Source organism: Dipodomys spectabilis, unplaced genomic scaffold (assembly GCF_019054845.1).
Source record: "Dipodomys spectabilis isolate Male_0828 unplaced genomic scaffold, ASM1905484v1 ptg000098l, whole genome shotgun sequence".
NCBI classification, from domain to species: Eukaryota; Metazoa; Chordata; class Mammalia; order Rodentia; family Heteromyidae; genus Dipodomys; species Dipodomys spectabilis.
The window spans coordinates 13868145-13884970 of NW_024870775.1; the positions used below are offsets into that span (position 1 = coordinate 13868145).

The 16826-nt window shown below is 45.8% G+C and overlaps 1 protein-coding gene across 1 annotated transcript in view; it reads left to right on the top strand.

The window, feature by feature from the left end:
* The window catches only part of Secisbp2 (SECIS binding protein 2), a 38158-nt gene extending 28262 nt beyond the window's left edge, over positions 1-9896 (top strand). Inside the window, exons 12-17 of the mRNA XM_042686702.1 lie at positions 229-367; positions 2992-3154; positions 3726-3946; positions 7723-7877; positions 8231-8420; positions 9061-9896. Of these exons, the coding sequence (XP_042542636.1) occupies positions 229-367; positions 2992-3154; positions 3726-3946; positions 7723-7877; positions 8231-8420; positions 9061-9164 (972 nt within the window). The 3' untranslated portion in view covers positions 9165-9896. The remainder of the gene's footprint in view (positions 1-228; positions 368-2991; positions 3155-3725; positions 3947-7722; positions 7878-8230; positions 8421-9060) is intronic.
* The last annotated feature ends 6930 nt before the right edge of the window (positions 9897-16826 follow it).

Below are 16826 nucleotides of genomic sequence, written 5' to 3' on the forward strand. Positions count from 1 at the left end.
CCTAGAGTTGGTTTAAGTCAGGTTCTCATGTGCTGGCTTTGCATTCCCAAGATCACCATGGTGCTCTCAACATTGGGTATGGGGATTAGATCAGTCACTGGAGAGTGGGGAGCATGGCCACACTACAGATGCACAACCAGTGAGCAGTACTTGGGAAATTTATTTTGCAGGAGAATTTGTATTGTACATTATTTGGGTATGTAAGTTGTTTGGTTAATTATTTTAAAGATTATTTTGAAAGAAAGACAAGAGAGAAAACAGCAGCGACTCCAAGAAAATGCTGGGAGCCCAGCTGTGGCCAATGATGATGCCCAAGATTCAGAGAATGGTGCAGATGACCGGGCCCCTGACCTGGCAGAGCCCACAGGTACCAGTTTCTTTGTATTTATGCTGGAAAGACTTCCAGGTGGGAGTAGCAGTGAGAAAATGGACTGTGTCCAGGAGCTGTGCTCGATTCTACTAGCTCCTTTTGTCTTTATGATAGAATGCAGGTTAATGCTGCATGTTGGATATAGGAGTTCTCAAACTCCAGCTTTACAGGGAATGAAGTCCTGTTGATGGAGTAGAGCATCCCAGGCCTTTGATTCTGGGGTTTCTGGGAGATAGAGGAGATACTTGTGAACTGTGTGCCATTGGGATTCTTCTAATTTGAAGTGGCCTTGAGAGTGACCCCATCTCACCATCTGTAGCACTATGTACCAACAAGGGTACAACACATACAGGTGTGTGTGTAGTAAAGTTCTTTCTGAGTTGTCTGTTCAGGTGAGTGTAGAGAGCATGAAGGTTACCACTTGAGGGCTTTTCACAAAGCGCGAACATAGCACCTGGATGAGGAAAGCAGAGTAGCTCCCAGGGAAGACTGCCTTAATGTGGCACCAACACTGGAAATTTGAATGGGTGCCACTTAGTCTCTGGTTCCTTTCTCTCAGTGCTTTTGATGGCACCCAGATGCAGTTCATTATTTTTTTCCTTCATCTAGATGTTATATTTACCTGGATAATGTGCCCAGTATGGATGGGCACTGAGGCAATTTAGTCCTAGACTCTGAGTAAGGTTGCTCTGGACAGTGCTGAGAATGTGGCTTAGACAGCATTGAGTAGTCGCTTCTGTGGGCATCTGTTGAAGTAGGTTTGCTCTAGTGGCTCTAACATACAGACCTGTGGTATAATGCCGGCTATCCCCTTGGGTGGATGAGACTTGTGCACACTCTCATCCTCGCCAGTTTTTGATGGTGACGTTATTGAACTATACCCACATGTTAAACACACTTCTACTAAGGCACTGGTAGGTTTCTTTTTCCTTTTTTTTTTTAATGCCAATACTAGGGTGTGAACTCTAGGCCTGGGTGCTTTCCCTTAACTTTTTCATTCATGGCTAGCACTCTACTATTTGAGTCCTAGCTCCATTTCTAGCATTTTGCTTGTTAATTAGAGATAAGACTCTCAGGGACTTTCCTGTCTGGGTTTGCTTTAAACCCTTATCCTCAGGTCTCAGCCTTCTGAATAGCTAGGATTACAGGTGGGAGCTACTGGTGTCCAACTTCACCAATGTTTCTTTATTGTGTTTTTTTCTATGGTGCTTGAGATCAAGCCCAGAGCAGATATGCACACTCTAAGCTATACCATTGAACTCAGGGCCTGGGTGCTGTCCTTGAAGCTTCTGTGGCTCAAGGCTAATGTTCTACCACTTGAGCCACAGCACTACTTATTGCCTTTTCTGTAGTGCATTGGAGGTAAGAGATCTCAGCCTCCCAAGTAGCTAGGATTATAAGTGTGAGCCACTAGAGCCCAGCTTAGGAATTATTATTATTATTATTTTTTTGGTCAGTCATGGAGCTTGAACTCAGGGCCTGGGTGCTGTTCCTGAGCAGCTAGCACTCTACCACTTTGAACCCAGCTCCACTTTCAGTTTTCTGGTGGTTAGTTGGAGATTACAGTCTCATAGACTTTCCTGCTTGGGCTGGCTTTGAACTGTGATCCTCAGATCTCAGCCTCCTGAGCAGCTAGGATTATAGGTGTGAACCTCCCATGCCCAGCAAGAATTCCATTTTTTTGTGTGCTGGTCCTGAGGAGTGTTGTGCCTGAACTTTTTTGCTCAAGGTTAGTGATCTTCTACTGGAACCAGACCTCCACTTGTGGCTTTTTGGTAGTTAGTTGGAGATTAGAGTCTCAGTGACTTTTCTGCTGGGGCTGGCTTCAATCCTCAGCTCTCAGCCTCCTGAATAGTGAGGATTACAGGTGTGGACCTCTGGTGCTCAGCTATTTAGGAACTCTTTAATACAGAATGATTTAAAACATTTAAGCAACTGAACTCTAACCAAGATATTTAAAACTTCCTGATACTGCTGGGTGCTAGTGGCTCACGCCTGTAATCCTAGCTACTCAGGAGGCTGAGATCTGAGGATCGCGGTTCAAAGCCAGCCCGCGCAGGAGAGACCGTGAGACTCTTATCTCCAATAAACCACCAGAAAACCGGAAGTGGCGCTGTAGCTCAAGTGGTAGAGCACTCGCCTTGAGCTGAAGAGCTGAGGGACAGCGCCCAGGCCCAGAGTTCAAGCCCCACGACCGACAAAAAACAAACAAACAAACAAAAAAAAACTTCCTGATACTTAGATATTTCAGACCAGATTCCAAAGTTGAAAGTTACATTGGGCTACTGAACTGCATGCTTAAAAATGGTAAAATAGTAACATTTCTGTATATTTTACTATAGTGAAAATGAAAAGTAGACTTAAGGAGGGAGCTTGGTGCATCCAGGAAGACCAGAAAATTGTCTTGACTGTCTAAATGAGCTTTTGCCTTTCGTCCTGAGTCTGTGAGCTGTTCACTATCTGTGAGCTGCCCTGCGGTATTGTCAGGAGTTGGTGGATGTATGCAGATGCTAGTTGAGTTGGTAAACTTATGCCATGGAGTTGCCTGCACTGCAAGCCCCTCTATGTGCACAGGGACCTGCAGAGGTTCTACAGTGTTGTTTTTTTTTTTTCTTTTGAAGATTCTGTGGTGACAGAAGAAGAATCGGTCTCCTCCTCTCCTGTGGCTGAGGGCAAGTCAGAAGAGCCATCATTTGACACAGAGCTCCAGCGGGACACAGTGGCCTGCCAGCCCATCTGTGATTCCAGCACCCTCCCCAAGATCCACAGCCGGAGATTTCGGGAGTGAGTGGGCACCTGTTGGGAGTGGGGGTTGGGGTTGGGTTTGGTCCTGTTTCCTCCCATACTTACAATGTACAGGGCCATAAATCCTTGTAGTTTGGCCACATCTTCCCTAATCAGTTAATTGTGGGTAGCTATTTCTGCAGGTGTTGCGGGTGGCCTAGTCTTTGGGTCCATCTATACTGCAATTTCTTTCTGGTATCAATGGAAATGGTGCCTTTAGTCTGTGTTTTAGTTGAGGCTTGGCTAATGTAGTAATGATGACTTCTGGGTCCTCTTCCGTGTTCCAGTTTCTCTCTAGTTATTGAAGGCTTGTTCTTCCTGTTCTTCTCAGGTTGGGGAGACAAAGGAGAGTGTAAGCCATGAGGGTAGGCATAGTTGGCAGTTGAAGGTGGTAGGGAGATGAATACATACTCTTCACCTTTCTTAGATCCCCAGGAATGCATGGTTCTGGGGAGTGCTAGTGTCAGAATCCATGGCTTCCTGTCTGATGCTGTGTCTCATCCCCCCGGGGTTGGGCAATATTTAGAGCTGCAGCCAGTGGCCAAGATCTGTTGTCTGATATTCCTTCCAGTTACTGCAGCCAGATGCTCAGTAAAGAAGTAGATGCTTGTGTCACAGACCTACTCAAGGAACTTGTCCGTTTCCAAGATCGTATGTACCAGAAGGATCCAGTCAAGGCCAAGACCAAGCGCCGGCTTGTACTGGGGTTGAGGGAAGTTCTTAAACACCTAAAGCTCAGGAAACTGAAATGCATCATAATTTCTCCCAACTGTGAGAAGATACAGTCAAAAGGTAAGGGCACTAAGGCCATGGGCCCCTGACTGTGGGAGGCTCATAACCACACACCTGGCCAGTGGTCTGGGTCACACTCCTGCAAGCACTGGCAGCTTATTTTCATTTTGTTCTTTGACTGTCTCCCAGTTGCATTGCCAGAGAGCACTTCACAGGCAGGCAGATGTTGCCTCCATATAAGTTTCCAGCAGCTCACATAGGTCTCCCTTTGGCAGCAGGGAAGGATGCCCAAGCTGCTGCTCTGGCACTATGGAGAGTAGCTGGAGACCTTATTATTTTCTCTTCCTGGTACTGGGTAGTGAACTCAGCAGGGGAGCCTTTTAGGCAAGTTCTGTACCACTTGAGCCACATACCCAATCCCTGTAAACATTTGCCAGTTGGACATGATAACCAGTGGCTTATAATTATTTTAAAGGTGAAAATTGATGTCATGGCCTTGAACTATGTTATCATGGTAGTAGTATAAGTAGTATCTAACCACCAAATTTAAACTTTAACTTGGAAATTGTTTATGTGGGTGGAGTATTAGGCCTGCTTTACCTGAGCTCAGTTGTAGAATCTTAGGCAGTCAGCCCCGGAGTAAGCATGCTTTGTTTCTTTACAGATACCATTGGCTTGGGGTGGGTATTGTTTGAACAGTACAGTCTGGGCTCTGCGGGCTTGTTGGAACTTCAGAACCACCATAGGCTCAGTGATGCCATGCTCCGCTTGGCATGCAGTTCTGTTCTTGGCCATGATTCATTGAGGTGGAAGGCTGCAGAACAGTGGCAGCATGGAAACAGGCTAATGGGTAGAGGCCAAGAAGACCAGGCACAAGCTTCCAAGTCTTCTAGTGGAGTGACACATGGAACAGTGATGCCATATAAAATGCTGTCTGGCAAGGAAGCTCGGGGACACAATGCCTAGTCATGAAGGTACAGTTTGCTGGCACATTGCAAAGTCCCTAGTACTGAAGGGGTACAGGTGGTGAGCACCACCCACACTGTGCAGACAGTGAAGGCACAGGGATCCAGACTTACTAGTTAGGTTATAGCCAAGAGGACCATCAAGCTTTCCTGTAAGCCAACCAAGTTCATAAGACTCCAGCCAGCACCAGCCTGGCAGGCAGGCCTTGTGAAGATGCAGGTAGGTCACACACATGACCTTTGTGACTATGGGGTACCTCCATAGACACTGGGCATTGAGAGACATGCCTCTGATGTTAATTATTTCCAAAGAACCCACTCAGTGCCTGGTCCTCTATCTCCAGCCTGTCCAGGACTGGTACGTTTCTTCCAAGTCCATAACTGAAATTCACCTCCTCATCACCATTCATATATTTCAGGGAGATCTGGGGCCAAGTGGGTAAAATTAAGTGCTTTGGCACCTCAAAGTTACTCCCTAGAGGAATGAGATTGAATTTCCTGGTTTCATAGGGTGACAACAGGCTGTGCCTTTGAGAAGTCCCTTTAGATGGACAGTTAGTAATTAGGTGCCAGATTGTATTTCTTGAGTTGCAAAAACTGTAGCAAACATTTGTTGTTTTGTAGAATTGTTATGCATCTTGTAGGGTCAGTGCCTGGCATGAAAGTGCAGCTATGGCTCTAGAGTGTATGTCCCACCTCCTTCAGAGGCTGCTGCAGTGCCTCTCCTGGTGTGGGCGTGGCTTCCCCTTCCCTACCCCACACCCTCTTTTTTTTAATTATTAGTAATTTACTGTATTAATATAGAGTGATGTACATACCACCCTCTTTGGTACTTGTTAGCATTTTTCTATGGTCAGTATCTTCTCTCTCTTTTTTTTTTTGGGTCCGGTCATGGGGCCTGAACTCTGGGTCTGAGTGCTATCCCTCAGCTCTTCAGCTCAAGGCTAGCGCTCTACCACCTGAGCCACAGCACCACTTCCGGTTTTTTTCTTTTTGCTTATGTGGTGCTAAGGAATCGAACCCAGAGCCTCAGGCATGCAAGGCAAGCGCTCTACCACTGAGCCACCTTCCCAGCCCCAGTATCTTCTTTCTCAAGAACTTCAGATTTTCTGTGAACTGTTAGTTCCATGTTCTTAGCTGATCTTTTTATGTATAGTGAGTAAACCAGTGAGTGAAGAGTTGTAAATATTTTTCTGGTTTGTTATTTACTGTTTCTTAAATTCTCATTTTCTTTTTTTGCCCTGTCTATCAATATTATTTTATATTTTGGCTATGAGGCTGAGATACAGCCTCACTGTATCTTAGGATTGCCTGGAGCTCAAAATCCTATTGGCTGTGCCTCCCAGCTGTTGGGATTATAGATGTTTGCCACCATACCTGGCTGTTTATTTACCTTTTTTGGGGGGAGTCCAATTTCATTATTATAAAGCTGATGTACAGAGGTATTACATAAGTCAGATAATGTAAGAGTAGATTTCTTTTGAACAATGTCACCCTTTCCCTCATTCTCTCCTAGTTTTTCCCTCCTATCCCCACCCATAAGTTGTATAGTTCATTTTCAACAATACCTAGTGAATGCCACTGCTGCAATTGTTCACCCATTGTCCCTCCATCTCTGTGCCTCCCCTGAGACTCCCCAAAGCATAAATGAACAAACAGAACAAAAGAAAGAAAACAAAAACAGAACAAAAGAAAGAAAACAAAAACAGCAAAAAAGAAAAAAAACGTACCTCTTGTTTTTATTTACTGTAATTCATTGTTTATTTACTCTTTGCATATTAGTTTTACTTCATTTCTCAACCTTCCCATGCCAGGGTTATTAAGAATTTTTTTTAACGGCTATTTTTTTCCTCTCTGGTTCTTTCCTGTCCCTATGTTTAGGTAGAGTATATTTCAGTCTTACCCAAAGTATGACTCTAAATGGATCTTCCTAGTGTCTCCCAACATCTAAAAATGCTTTTCCTCTTTCAATTTTCATATACTGAGGTTATTTCTGGCTCTTGTTAATCCCCATCTCTCTTCTTAAACTTTCTGTGGCTTAGAAGATAGTCTGTAACCTGGCAGTGTTAGACTATCAGGTGTTCTCATACTTTGTCCCTATTTAATTTCTCAAATCATGTTTGTAGGAAGTCACAAGTACTTTCAAGTTTAAGGGCAATATAGAGATGATCATCCTATTCAAGAGTACAGATGCCTTTGTGTTTAGATACTGTCAGTTTAGTTGGCATATTTAAGGTCTGTATGTCTCTCATGTTGCTTGACTAGTGTATTCCTGCCTATTGCAGTCTTACTTCCTTTGTGAATGGAGTAATTTCTTAGATAGCACATTGTAACTTGCTGCTGTTGGAGAATAGAGAAACGTGCCCACAGCCTTCATTTACTTCTGTGTTGTGAGCGCTCCTTGGTGCTCCCATTGGCTTTCCGTCTCTCCTTTTTCACCCTGGCCTTGGCTGGTATGTCAGCTGAAAGTGGGCCCAAGCATTAGAGGCAGTGAGCCAATGGGAGCATGACCTCTGGGCCACCAGATCAGTGGTTCCACACAGGGTGGGAACCTTGATATCTCAACCTCTGTTTCCCATCTGCCTGTTTTAGGATTTAAGACAGATTAGAGTTACTGCATGTGAGACAATAGACCAGGGTCCTGATGTGAAATAAATGTTCATTGATGTTAACTGATGAATGTTTCCATTAGCGTAATGTCAGCAGCATATTATCTTTTTTGGAGAACTAATTGTTTCTTTCATGAGGCTGTGACTTGCTTTCTCTCAATGACATTTGTCAGGCCACTGACTGGGGGAGGGAGAGAGGTGCCTTGCTCACTGTAGAATCAGTATCAGTGCTTTGTGTGATATGTCCTTGTGCTCTGAGCAGGTGGGCTGGATGACACCCTTCACACCATTATCGATTATGCCTGTGAGCAGAACATCCCCTTTGTGTTCGCTCTCAACCGCAAGGCTCTAGGGCGGAGTCTGAACAAAGCAGTTCCTGTCAGTGTTGTGGGGATCTTCAGCTATGATGGAGCCCAGGTGAGTCATTGGTCACTGTCCATGGGAAGAAGGTTGGAGATAACCTGTGTGTGTACCTACTGACAGCACAGAACCTCATGTTGACACTGATAATCAGCTATCATTGAAACAACTTTCTTAGGAAACTTTCCCAGCTCCAAGTTAAGGTTCATACTTTGGTTCTAGACTCCTGGGCAACAGAGAAGTGCCTCAGGCAGGCTTGAGAAGTCAGCCTAGCTCATGGTTTTCTCTGTGCAGCCTACCATGCACAAACAAAGCTCCTGCCCCCAGCATTGCCCCTGCTTCACCTTGGAGGGTGGTGGTACTGCCTGCAGCCAGCAGATGTCACCTTTGTGCTTTCACTTGTACTCAAGGACCAGTTTCACAAGATGGTTGAGCTGACAATGGCAGCCCGGCAGGCATACAAGACCATGCTGGAGAACATGCGGCAGGAGCTGGCCGGACAACCTGGGCCTCCGCCTGCAGCTAGCCTGCCCACAGAGAGTCCTGGTTGTGCTGCTGTAGATAGTCACCTGGCTCCCACTGGACAGGAACCACACTACCGTGAGTACTCACGAGGGTCTGGCTTTAATGTCCTCTAAGTTATCTATCATTTTTAAATTAGTCTTCTCAGAAGGGTAGCTTGGCACTGATGCTGCCAGACCAGTTGTAGGAGGGGTTGGTAGATTCTTCCCAATACAGACTATATTAGAGCGCCCAAGGTCAAGGCATGACTGGATGCAAGAGGGTCTGCTATCTAGGCTGGAACAGCTGTAGTGGGGCCCACTGGTCCGAGCCATTGCCTGTGAAGTGTTAATCATCAGACTGTAGGAGTTAGAAGGGTTTGTCAGTGACTGTCTCAAGCCAGTTGTCACCTGAACAGAGATGGCTTAATGGCAGTTGTATCTCAGATCCACTTGGGAGGCTAACTCGGGCCAAGTGAGGTTTCTCAAGGCCATTGTTTACCAAGGTATTTTTTGCGAGGGAGTGAGGGATGACATTATGGAAGGGGGCAGCAGTGAGTTTGATGCTACTCACTAAGGTATGATCCAGCTCAGCAGATGAGGAAGAGTAAATAGAGCCTGCTGGGGACTTACCTGAACAGAATGAGCTGTTGGTAGCACCTGTAACTCATTGCAGGTTTCTGATGGACTTGTGTGACTTGTCAGTATCTGCTTATCACTTGAGCTATTTCTTGTTTTAGTTGAAATCTGGAGGAAACATCTGGAAGCATACAGTCAGTGTGCCCTGGAGCTAGAAGAATCGCTGGAGACTTCAACCTCTCACTTGATGAACTTGAATTTATAAGAGGAGAGTTCTTTCCTGTGTGTGTATGTGTGTGTGTATTTTGGGAAAAGAGGGTGGAGACTTGGAAAAGACTTTGGGCTTTACCTTCTCAGATCTTCAGTGGCCTAATGTCTTATGAGTTGGAAGTTACTTGGCCTGAGAAGGCACAGGAAGCAATGATTGTAGGGCTCTCAAAGCCACAAATCTCATCAAACCAATACTTAGATACACTGGTAGAAGGCTTTCCCAAGAGTGGTTATTCAGCTTGGGCCTTTAAAGCATAATGCGGATCAGGAAAATACATTCCTGGGCTACCAAGGAAACCTCTCCATTGCAGCAAAGCTGAGCCAAACAAGGGAGTATGCAGGAAGCCGGAGTGTGTACCTGTCTCTTGTCCCCTGTCCTCCTCCTCCTGGAGACACTGGTGTCTAAGCAAATGGGCAGCAACGGAAAGGGCCTTTTCTTTAGAGCTCTGCAACTTAATGACATGTTAGAATGAACCTCAGAAGGAAAACAGGTTTGTAACCTGTGACTCTGACATGAATTACTACTTTTAGTCTTTATTTTCCAAAAAAAGTGATGTGTATTGAGGTTTCTATATTTCAGTTTGATAATTTACAAATCTTTAAATGAACATATTCTAAATGTGGTTGCTGTCTTAGAGGCCAGGAGGACAGAGCATTCCTATTTTTTCCCTGCCAGTAAGAGGGCTTATTTATTTTGAATAAAGAGTGATTATTTAATTTTCTTTTAGATCTTAGGCATATCAGTGGTCTGATCCTCATTAGTCCCTTTGGAACACTAGCCTTTGAACCCACAGGGCTAAGTAAGGGCAGTTGCTGTGCTGGTCTCCAGACCTGCAAGTATTAACTGCCAAAACTCAGTTCCAACTTGCACTTGTATTCTTTTTTGGCTTTGAAGATTCTGTTAATTGAATTCTGTCATGCCCAGCCTTGTCTCTCTGAGACGTAAGTGGCCTGTGATGAGTGTTAACACAGAGAATGAGGTAGCAGTGGCCTGTTTGGGGCAGACTTATGGCCCTGGCAGAGCTAGGATCCGAAGCGCTGCCCACTGTGTTATTTGGAGCTGGTGGTGGCCCACTGTTGAAAACTTTTGAGGTGCTTTCATATGGGAAATGGACGTGGCTGGCTAGATCTGTGGGACAGAGAAGGGGTCTTTCTTCTGTCCTACACAATAAGCTGTGGCAGTAGGTGGCAAGTTGATTGTATTAAGTTTGAAAATAGAAGATTATTTAAGAATAAAAGCCAGAAAATCAATGTGTAGGAAAAAAAAAAATCTAAATGGCCTGTCACCTTCACTCACACTCACCAGCTAGAAGTTTTTAAATTGGTAAGTCAACAGTTTTAAAAATCTCTACCTTAGAAGCCGGGGGCTGGTGGCTCACGCCTGTAATCCTAGCTACTCAGGAGGCTGAGATCTGAGGATCACGGTTCAAAGCCAGCCCGGGCAGGAGAGACCGTGAGACTCCTATCTCCAATAAACCACCACAAAACCGGAAGTGGCGCTGTAGCTCAAGTGGTAGAGCGCTCGCCTTGAGCTGAAGAGCTGAGGGACAGCACCCAGGCCCAGAGTTCAAGCCCCACGACCGACAAAAAAAAAAAACAAAAAAAATCTCTACCTTAGACGAAGGCTACCTGCTTAGAGGTGCTCCTGGAGGTCTCTAGGTCTGTGGAGTTGTTTTTCTTATCTAGACTCATGTTTTAAACAGAGTACTTGTGAGTGGTTTTAGGGCTTCTGACTCATCTTCCAGAGAGTTCCTTCTCACTTGACCTCCCCAGGTTCTTGTCTGTGGGGTCCTTAGTGTCATCACTTTAGTGGCTGCAGGTGCCAGCCAGCTGGACTACTTACCTGCTGTGCTGATGGCACCGGGGGGCACACATCACCAGTGCTACAAGTACAGGCACTGAATTCAACAAACACAACTCTTGCTTCAACAGTACAAGGAAACACAGATTGTCCTCATAACCACATTTCCCTCACAAAACACTTCATCCTAACCTGAAGCATAAAATTGTTTTCTTGAGCCATGAGCATACATGCTCTGAATAAATCAAGACTGCAGAATAAAATACAAGAAACAACACTGAGGAAAGGAGCCCAAAGCAGTTAATTCAACAATTTGTTGTATCTGGAGCTACACTATAAATGTGGATCACAGTGAAAGTTGACAAAAATTTTACAGTTCACATTAGATTAACATGCCATGGCCAGATGGTTAACAGGTGGCCAGGCACTGTGTCTGGTCCTCTTGGCTCTCTGTGGGGAAGGTGACCTGGCAACCTAGAACTCAGGCAGAGAATGGTCATTCATGCTGGATCCAGAAATTGGCTGGGACATGTATGCTGATATTACAACAGGCAGTTTGCAGACTCATCCTGCCCCAGAAAATAGGGACGTGGAGCAGGCTGTAGTTACATAACTACATGCAACCTCTCCCTGCATCACACATAGAGGGTGGCTTTGTTCATAACAGAGTTTTGGTTTAATGATAACTGTGAAAACTTTCTCACAGTTAAGAACAGATTAAGATTAAAGACTAGGCAGCTCTAGAGCCAAACCTTCCAAAGTTCACACACAGTGATGGTCTTCAGTAAAGAGGAGAAAACTTATCATTTGGACCTTGTCAGAAAAGTTTAATAAGCACCAGGAGATTTGCATAATTGAGCTGTTTGGCTTTTCCACTTGTAGTGCCTGGTGCTTTGTTGCAAAAGTGGAACACTTGGTACTTTTGCAAATACCACTTGGTGCAGCCCCCCCACCCACTGTTTGCCTCCCCCCACCTCATCCTCACTCAAGGTATAAGGCAAATAACTTCACCTGGAGTCTTTTTCCTGGCCCAGAATTGGCAGCTAGGCTGAAATGGCTAGCACTTGAGGTCGACAGAGCAGTGGGCTAGACTTGCCTCTGTGAAATCATGTGGGGAGTTGGCACCATCAGCCCTGCTTTCTGTCCTGAGGGAGGAACAAATGTATGGATGTAAAATGAAGTCTTAGAATTAGATAGGGGTGGCTGCCTGGGGCTGAAGAGCCTTCACTCTGCTGTTCTCACAGGACACTTGCTTTGGTTTGCAGCCTCCTAAACACCTGGTCACTTCTCCCAGACATACCCTTCTGTCCTGCGTTAGTACCTACATTTCAAAGGGGCCTGGTTACACTTCCAGGTTCCGGTGGGGTTCAGTGCATCTACTGCCCAGCCTTTTGGAGGGGCCGGTTAGGGCAAGCAGGTTTGCTGCAGTAGATGTGAGTATTCCTGAAGAGTGGGTGACTGGCTGGCAGTCAGGGTCAGCTGTAGCTCTATGTGGGAGCTGTCTTCTGGTTACCTAAGTGTCCTTGCTGCCACTGACATTTTTCTAAAAGAAGTAAAGTGGTTGAATTCCTGGCAAACATAAGGGCTTCCTGCTTGGCCCAGTTACACAACCTGGTATCTGGTATAAGGTCTCCTTGGAGGTCTAAGAATGAAAGCACTCAGGGTGGGATTGTCTTCCAGGCTTTTGTTTCCTCATCTTTAAGCACATTGACAGCAACATCCATCTTCACAGACAAGGAAATGGTACAGTAAAGCTGCAGTGGCTTCACATTGCCCTGCTGTCTCTTTTGTGGCCCTGAGAGGCACTGGCAGACAGCATTGCCTTCACTACTCAGGTGAACTTTCCCAATTTTCAGGTACCCCCTCGTCACTCCAGTGGCGGCCTGGAGGCCGGAGCAGCCAGGTCACTTCAAGGGTGTGCCTGATGCTCTAGGAGGAGTCTGCGAAAATTTTTTTCTGCCATGTGCATTAAGGGACAGGAGGCCTTTTTTTTCTTTTGAGAATTTAAAAGGTTATAAAGGTGATGTACAGAGGTGTTAGTTACAGACTCAGGTAATGAGTACATTTCTTATTGTACAGTGTCACCTTTTTTCTCCTGGTTTTTCCTACTTGTCTTCACCCACAAGTTCATTTTCAACCTAGTGTCTAGTGTGTATCACTACTGCATTTGTTCACCCTTTGTCCCTCTTATTTCTGTGCCCACACAGGGGACCTTTTTATGTAAAGAGGAAATTTCTCAAGTATTACATTTAGTAAGTTCAATGGAGAAAATCTAAGATGGAAAAGTTTTAAGAGGTAATAAGAAAAAGGCAGAATGGTAGAAGAGCGGCCCAAGCAGCTTCCTTTCTGGAATGAACTCCAGAAAGAGAACAAGAGTGAAATGGAGAGTCATGAACATACTCCAGAGGGGCTCCTACATTGAATGGGCCTGGCCAAGACATGGAAAGTGCATTCTGCTTTAAGATCTCTGTACTCAAGAATACAGAAGCCGGGCTGGGAAGGTGGCTCAGTGGTAGAGTGCTTGCCTTGCATGCATGAGGCCCTGGGTTTGATTGCTCAGCACCACATAAGCAAAAAGAAAAAAACCGGAAGTGACACTGTGGCTCAAGTGGTAGAGTGCTAGCCTTGAGCTGAAGAGCTGAGGGACAGCGCCCAGGCCCAGAGTTCAGGCCCCATGACCGGACCAAAAAAAAAAAATACAGAAGCCAAGTACTGGTGGCTCACATGTAATCCTAGCTCTTCAGGAGGCTGATACCTGGGGCAAGCAAGTCCATGAGATCTAGGCTGCCAGCAAAAAGCTGGAAATGGGGATATAGCTCATGTGGTACTTAGCAGGGAGGAGGGGAGTGAAGAAAGGGGTAGCACTCAGGGCCCCGAGTTCTAAGCCCCAGTATCAACATTTCTTATTGTACAATGTCACCTCTTTTCTGATGATCATAGGAACTGAGAGAAAATGCCACAAGCAAAGACAAGGTAATGACCCTTACATGCTACAGGGAGGTTATTCCCAGTCCAGTTTTCATACCCTGCCAAACTCAAAGGACATGGTTCTCAATACCTTTGTGCCCTTTCAGAGGTGTGTTAGAAGGCACACCCCACAAAACAGCAAATCAAAAAGCACACTTGGGAAAAGAGGCGCTTCAATAGATAAACTTACCTCCAGTCTCAAGGTAAAGGTAAGCGAGGGAGGCCATGGCAGGCTGTGTGTACAGTGACAGTGACTGGACAGCTCCAGAACTGCAGTTACTGATTGAACAACTGGCTTTGAGTTCCTGAGAAGCAAGCAACTGCAAATGACCACATGAGGCTTAGTGTGGGTGGCAAGGGCAGTGTGCATGTTTTGGTGTGATGTGTTTCCAGGGTATGGCAAATATACATTGGTTTGTGAGGTGATCTCTGCAGTGAGTGGTCTGTCAGGTATGTGGTGTGGTGTACATGGTATAATATAATGTTTGCTTTGATGTGTGTGCCATGTAGTTTGGTATATGTGATGTCTGTGGTGAATTGTGTGGTATTTGGTGTTTATAACATGGTGAAACAATGCACATGATCCTACTTAAGTGACAGGACACAGCAAGCAGTTGCAGACCTAGGGCAGTGATGTAGTACCATTGTGTAGTAGCTGAGCAGTAGCAGGAAAGTTTGTGGCCTGAAGGCTGTTTTAAGAAACACAAATTTATCTGGTATGTAATGGGACAGACTTGTATTCTGCTTATCCACTGTCTGTGCTCATCTACGTGTGTTTTTTATAACCTCATAACATAAATGGTGTTAGGGATATACAAATGGCCCTTGGCAGGAAAAAATAAGCGCTCCTCTTCTGACAGGCTGATGCCCCTTGCCAGAGCAAGGTAGGCACCGGAGGCAGAGGGGTACTGTGTGCTTTCTTGGTGCCTGGCAATGCCCAACTTCCTAGCCCCAGGCTTAGACCACGACGTCAGAGGCCATCGCCTTGTCCTTTCAGCTGCCATGCTAGGGCAGATCTACAGTCCCAGAAAGCTACCTGCCCTGGGTGCCATCTGTCGTCACGACCGTTTATACCGTACTCTGTCGTACTCTCCTGCAGTTGCCTCAACAGCATGGGGCATTGCCCTCCAGGTGGACATACTCCAGCCCCTATAGGGAAAGCCTTTCCTGGACTACTGAGTACAGGGAGATGTGCAGATCCTGCATGGGAGCAGGATCATCTCAACCGGCGTCCAGTCAGCCCTTCCTGGAGGTGAAGGAGGATTATAGCAGAGCCATGAGGACCAGGAAACAGAAAAGTTTATGTACAGATTTGTCTGCTGGTCTTGGAGCTTCAAATCGGGGCCTGGATAATGTACCTGAGCTGCTTTTGCTCAAGGCTAGTGTTCTACCACTTGAGCCACACACTACTTCCAGCTGTTTGGGTAATTTATGGGAGATAAGAGTCAGACTTTCCTGCCCAGGCTGGCTTTGAACAATGATCTTCAGATCTAACCTTTCTGAGTAGCTAGGATTACAGGTGTGAGCCACAGGGCCCAGCCTATGTCTCTCTCAAAATCTTCATGGCCTAAGAGTGACTCGGCTGTGCTGATAATCAGACAGCCCCTGGTTACTTAGAGAAAATTATCACAAAAATGGCTGCTTTGGGCCAATCAGCCCAGGTCAAGACTCCACAATCCCTGGACTTGGCGCAACCCATGCTGGGGAAGGAAAAAGGTAGATTAGGAAAGGTGCCCAGGGCCACCACACCAGAGATATCATACAGGTAACTAATGGTCTGCCCAAGTCAATGTGCCTTCTCATTTATTCAGGTCCTTTCCCGATGTATAGGATTCAAAATAGAAAAAAAAGCAAGTCTAACAAAACATGTTTCCAACAAAATAACCACAACATGTTGAACATGAGGCTGTGATACAGACACACAAGCCCAGCTTTTTACACTTAGCCATGGAATGAAATCTACTTTTAACTCGTGTTACAGACTGAGTGCATGAAAACCATACTATCCAATTACATCTTTAGTGAAAGTCACAGAAGTCATTTGTTGGTGGTGGTGTTTGTTTTTGTCAGTTATGGGGCTTGAACTCTGGGCCTGAGTGCTGTCACTCAGCTCTTCAGCTCAAAGCTAGCACTCTACCACTCAAGCCAAGCGCCACTTCGTTTTCTGGGAGTTAATTGGAGATGAGTCTCATGGGGACTTTCCTGCCTGGGCTGGCTTTGAACCACAATCCTCAGATCTCAGCCTCCTGAGTAGCTACAATTACAGGCATTAGCCACCAGCGGGGCTACAGAAGTCATTTGGGATGGTAGCCTTGAGTATCAGGATGCTGTGGTCATGTCTGTAGCCAGTGGCCCCATCCACACAGGCCTATTTTTGTGGGTGGACTGTTCTAAGGCCAAGGGGAATCCCATTGGCAGTGTGACAGGGAGGACATAGAGATAGATATACAGACAAAAGTTTGCAAAAGTTCCCTCTATCTGGACTGGAGGTTCTGAGAAGCAGCCAAGACCAAATCTGGGGGGATTGAACCACCTTCCCTCATTCAAAACCTGCCTACTGGATGTAGGACAGTTGTCAAGATTCATAGGACATGGATATAGGACAGTAATCTTCAAGAGAGCCACAGAAGCAAGGAAGCAAAAGTAGAAAATAAAAACTGTCTGGAACTTGCTTAGAACATACGGCAAGGTTCAGTGCACAATGATGAGACTGGGCTACTGAGTAGGTTTGACACAAAACTTGCTCCACAGATCCAGGAACCTCAATTCACACTTGGCATCGAATAGCTTTTCTCTGGTGGAGAGCTCACTGGACCTCTATGAGTCTGGTCAGTCAGTGGAGGCATTGCTGGTGATGGTGTCCAGGGCTGGCTCTGACTGCTCTCCATT